Consider the following 2,552-nt stretch of genomic DNA (forward strand, 5'->3'; position numbering starts at 1 on the left):
GCGCACCGCCGCTCCCGTTCCAGGCCGACCTCCGCGGGGACGAGGAGCCGGAAGAGGAGGAGCCGCGGCCCGAGCGCGCGGGTCCGCGCGCCGCCAGGCCCCGCCCACAGCGGCCGCTCGTGGCCATCCCCAACCCGCTGTACGGCGGCCACGCCCCCGACTACGAACTGCTGCACGTAAGCCCCGCCCCAACCCGCCCCTTTGCCCTTTTGCCCCGCCCCCTTGCCCCGCCCCTTGCTCACGCCGCGCTCTCCCCCGCAGGACCCGCCCCTGGCGGACGCCGGCACCGATCCCCGCGGGTTCCCGCAGTGACCCCGCGCGGCCCCGGCCGCCCCGCGCCGCCGGGAAATAAACAGCTCAGCGCCACCGCCTGTGCCCGCGCCTGCCTCGCCGCCCCGCACTCCCAGCGCCCGCCCCGCCGGTAGCAGCGCCCCCAGCAGGTGGGAGCTCCAGCCCCTTGTCGCCCCCGCCCAGCGCCTGTCACGGCCCCCCGTACCAGGTGGTGCCTGCCCAAACCTCCAGCGGCCAGGGACCGGTTCAGCCGCTCCCAGGGACGTACGGCCCTCGGTGTTCACATGCAGCATCCCCCGGGGCCCGCAGGGCCTCGCTCCTGTGCCCCGTGGTCAGGTACGAGTCACGTCAGTCACTACCCCGAGCCCCCTTTCGGGGTGGCCCCTGACTGCACTACCGCTGTAAGGGCTCCGTGCTGAACGCCTCAGCCTCGCTGTGCCCAATGCCCACCCCGGCTTCAGCACAGGCTGCCGTTGGTTGTGCCTCCAGGGCAGGCAGAGAGGCCCCTGTGAGCACAGAGAGCGGGTTAGTCAGTTAGTTACACATGCTGCAGACGTTTATTGAGCTACACACTACACACAGCACAAAGACAAGTGCCACATGCACCTACTACAGGAGTTTGATTAGTGCAGCCACGTTAACAGATTGTCCGAGCCACTGAGTTAAGCACAAGGCATCTTGAAAGTGTGCAAGAGGCTGGCACATGGCACAAAGACAAGGCAGTGACACACAAGTGACAGACTGACAGGCCAGCCTGGCACAGCACTGGGGAGGAACATGCAGGAGAAGACTCTGTGTGTGTGTGTGTGCGTGTGTGTGTGTGTGAGACTCACTGAGGGTTGCTGATACACACAGCCTTTCTTTGAGTCACGCGTCCTGGCACAGGGTCCTCCACAGCGCCCTGGTTCCTCTTCCTCAGCTGCCCCTGCACTGACACCCCCAGCCCTTACAGCCATCACCACGGCCCAGTGCTCATCCTCAGCTCCCTCCAAACCCACAGCCCTCCCCCAGTCTGCAGTCACCCATTCACCTCTGTGCCTGCTCACTGCCAGGCCCTCCTTTCCCTCTCTCCTCCCTGTCACCTCAACACTGACTGCCCCTGAGCAAGCTGGCACTGTGACCCTTGTTGCCATCTGCAAATGGTGTGGCAGCGCAGGGAGGAGAAGGAAGACCAAGGCAATCACTATCACCATCTCTTTGTCCTGTATCCATCACTTCCCACACACCACTCAGCTTTCTGAGGGCATGATCTCCTGTCCCTTAGGGTCAACCAGGATGGAGTGGCACCAACTCCCACCATCCCCTCTCCACCTCACCTGCCCTCTCCCCAGGCCCCTGCCTGGCCCTGGGGCAGTCTGATGCCTTGACAGGACCAGCAATCCTATCCTAGGGGCTCTGGCATCAGTATTAGCATATCTTTGCTCTTCCTTCTGCTAAGGAGGCACCACAGGGCTTGGCCTGGCCATGCTCCCCACAGCACTTCACACTCGCCCCCTCCCCAAACATCCTCGCCTGCCCCTCCAGCCACCTTAGGCCACCTCTCAGCAAACACAGATGGAAGGTCACCACCTCTGCTGCCAACCCTGCACCTTCCCTGAAGGGCTGAACACATCCCTCTGCAGCTCACAACAGAACATACCACAGCAGTGGCCAAAGTATTGATGTCACATGGCACCAAACCCAGAAATACCAACAGTGCACAGCCTTAAGCTTTCTCAAAAACCAGCCATGCCCCCAAACAGTACCTTTGAGACCCTGTGACCTACTGCCACACCCAAGGCTTGCACATCCTGCCCAGTGACCTGCCAGAGTCCCCAGCTGGACAGACCAGTCTGGTGGGGAGCAGGATGGGGCTGAGGGCTGCTGGACAGGTATCACTGCTGCTGCTTTGTCATGTGATGCACTCACTCTCTGCTGGGCTTGAGTGGTTGCCCAGCTGGCAGCCCTGACCCTCCCTGTCCATCTGCAGAGTCACTCATGCTGCAGTGCCAGGCTATAGACCTGGCACACCTTGTCATAGCTCCTGTGGGTTGTTCTCACCAAGCACTGGAGATGTGGAGCTCCATGCCTGAGCCACTTGTCTGGGCACAGAGCAGGGAGGGGCAGTGTCCCATCTGCCAGCTTTGGCCCCTCCATCTCACCTACTCCTAGAGAGGACTCCCTGCACAAGCACCCATCCTCTGTCCAGCCTGCAGTGCACTTCAGGGAAAGGGATGGAGCCAGTGAAAGGAGAAAATAAACACACCATCTACACACCTACG

At 62.2% G+C, this 2,552-nt stretch overlaps 1 protein-coding gene across 2 annotated transcripts in view; it reads left to right on the plus strand.

Moving 5' to 3' along the window:
• STAB1 (stabilin 1) overlaps nt 1-366 on the plus strand; it is a 54,630-nt gene extending 54,264 nt beyond the window's left edge. For both annotated transcript variants that reach the window (XM_066326825.1, XM_066326826.1), the window contains exons 69-70: nt 24-176; nt 262-366. In XM_066326825.1, the coding sequence (XP_066182922.1) occupies nt 24-176; nt 262-312 (204 nt within the window). In that variant the 3' untranslated portion in view covers nt 313-366. The remainder of the gene's footprint in view (nt 1-23; nt 177-261) is intronic.
• The last annotated feature ends 2,186 nt before the right edge of the window (nt 367-2,552 follow it).

The sequence above is a fragment of the Sylvia atricapilla genome, chromosome 11 (genome assembly GCF_009819655.1).
Source record: "Sylvia atricapilla isolate bSylAtr1 chromosome 11, bSylAtr1.pri, whole genome shotgun sequence".
In the NCBI taxonomy this organism is placed as follows: domain Eukaryota; kingdom Metazoa; phylum Chordata; class Aves; order Passeriformes; family Sylviidae; genus Sylvia; species Sylvia atricapilla.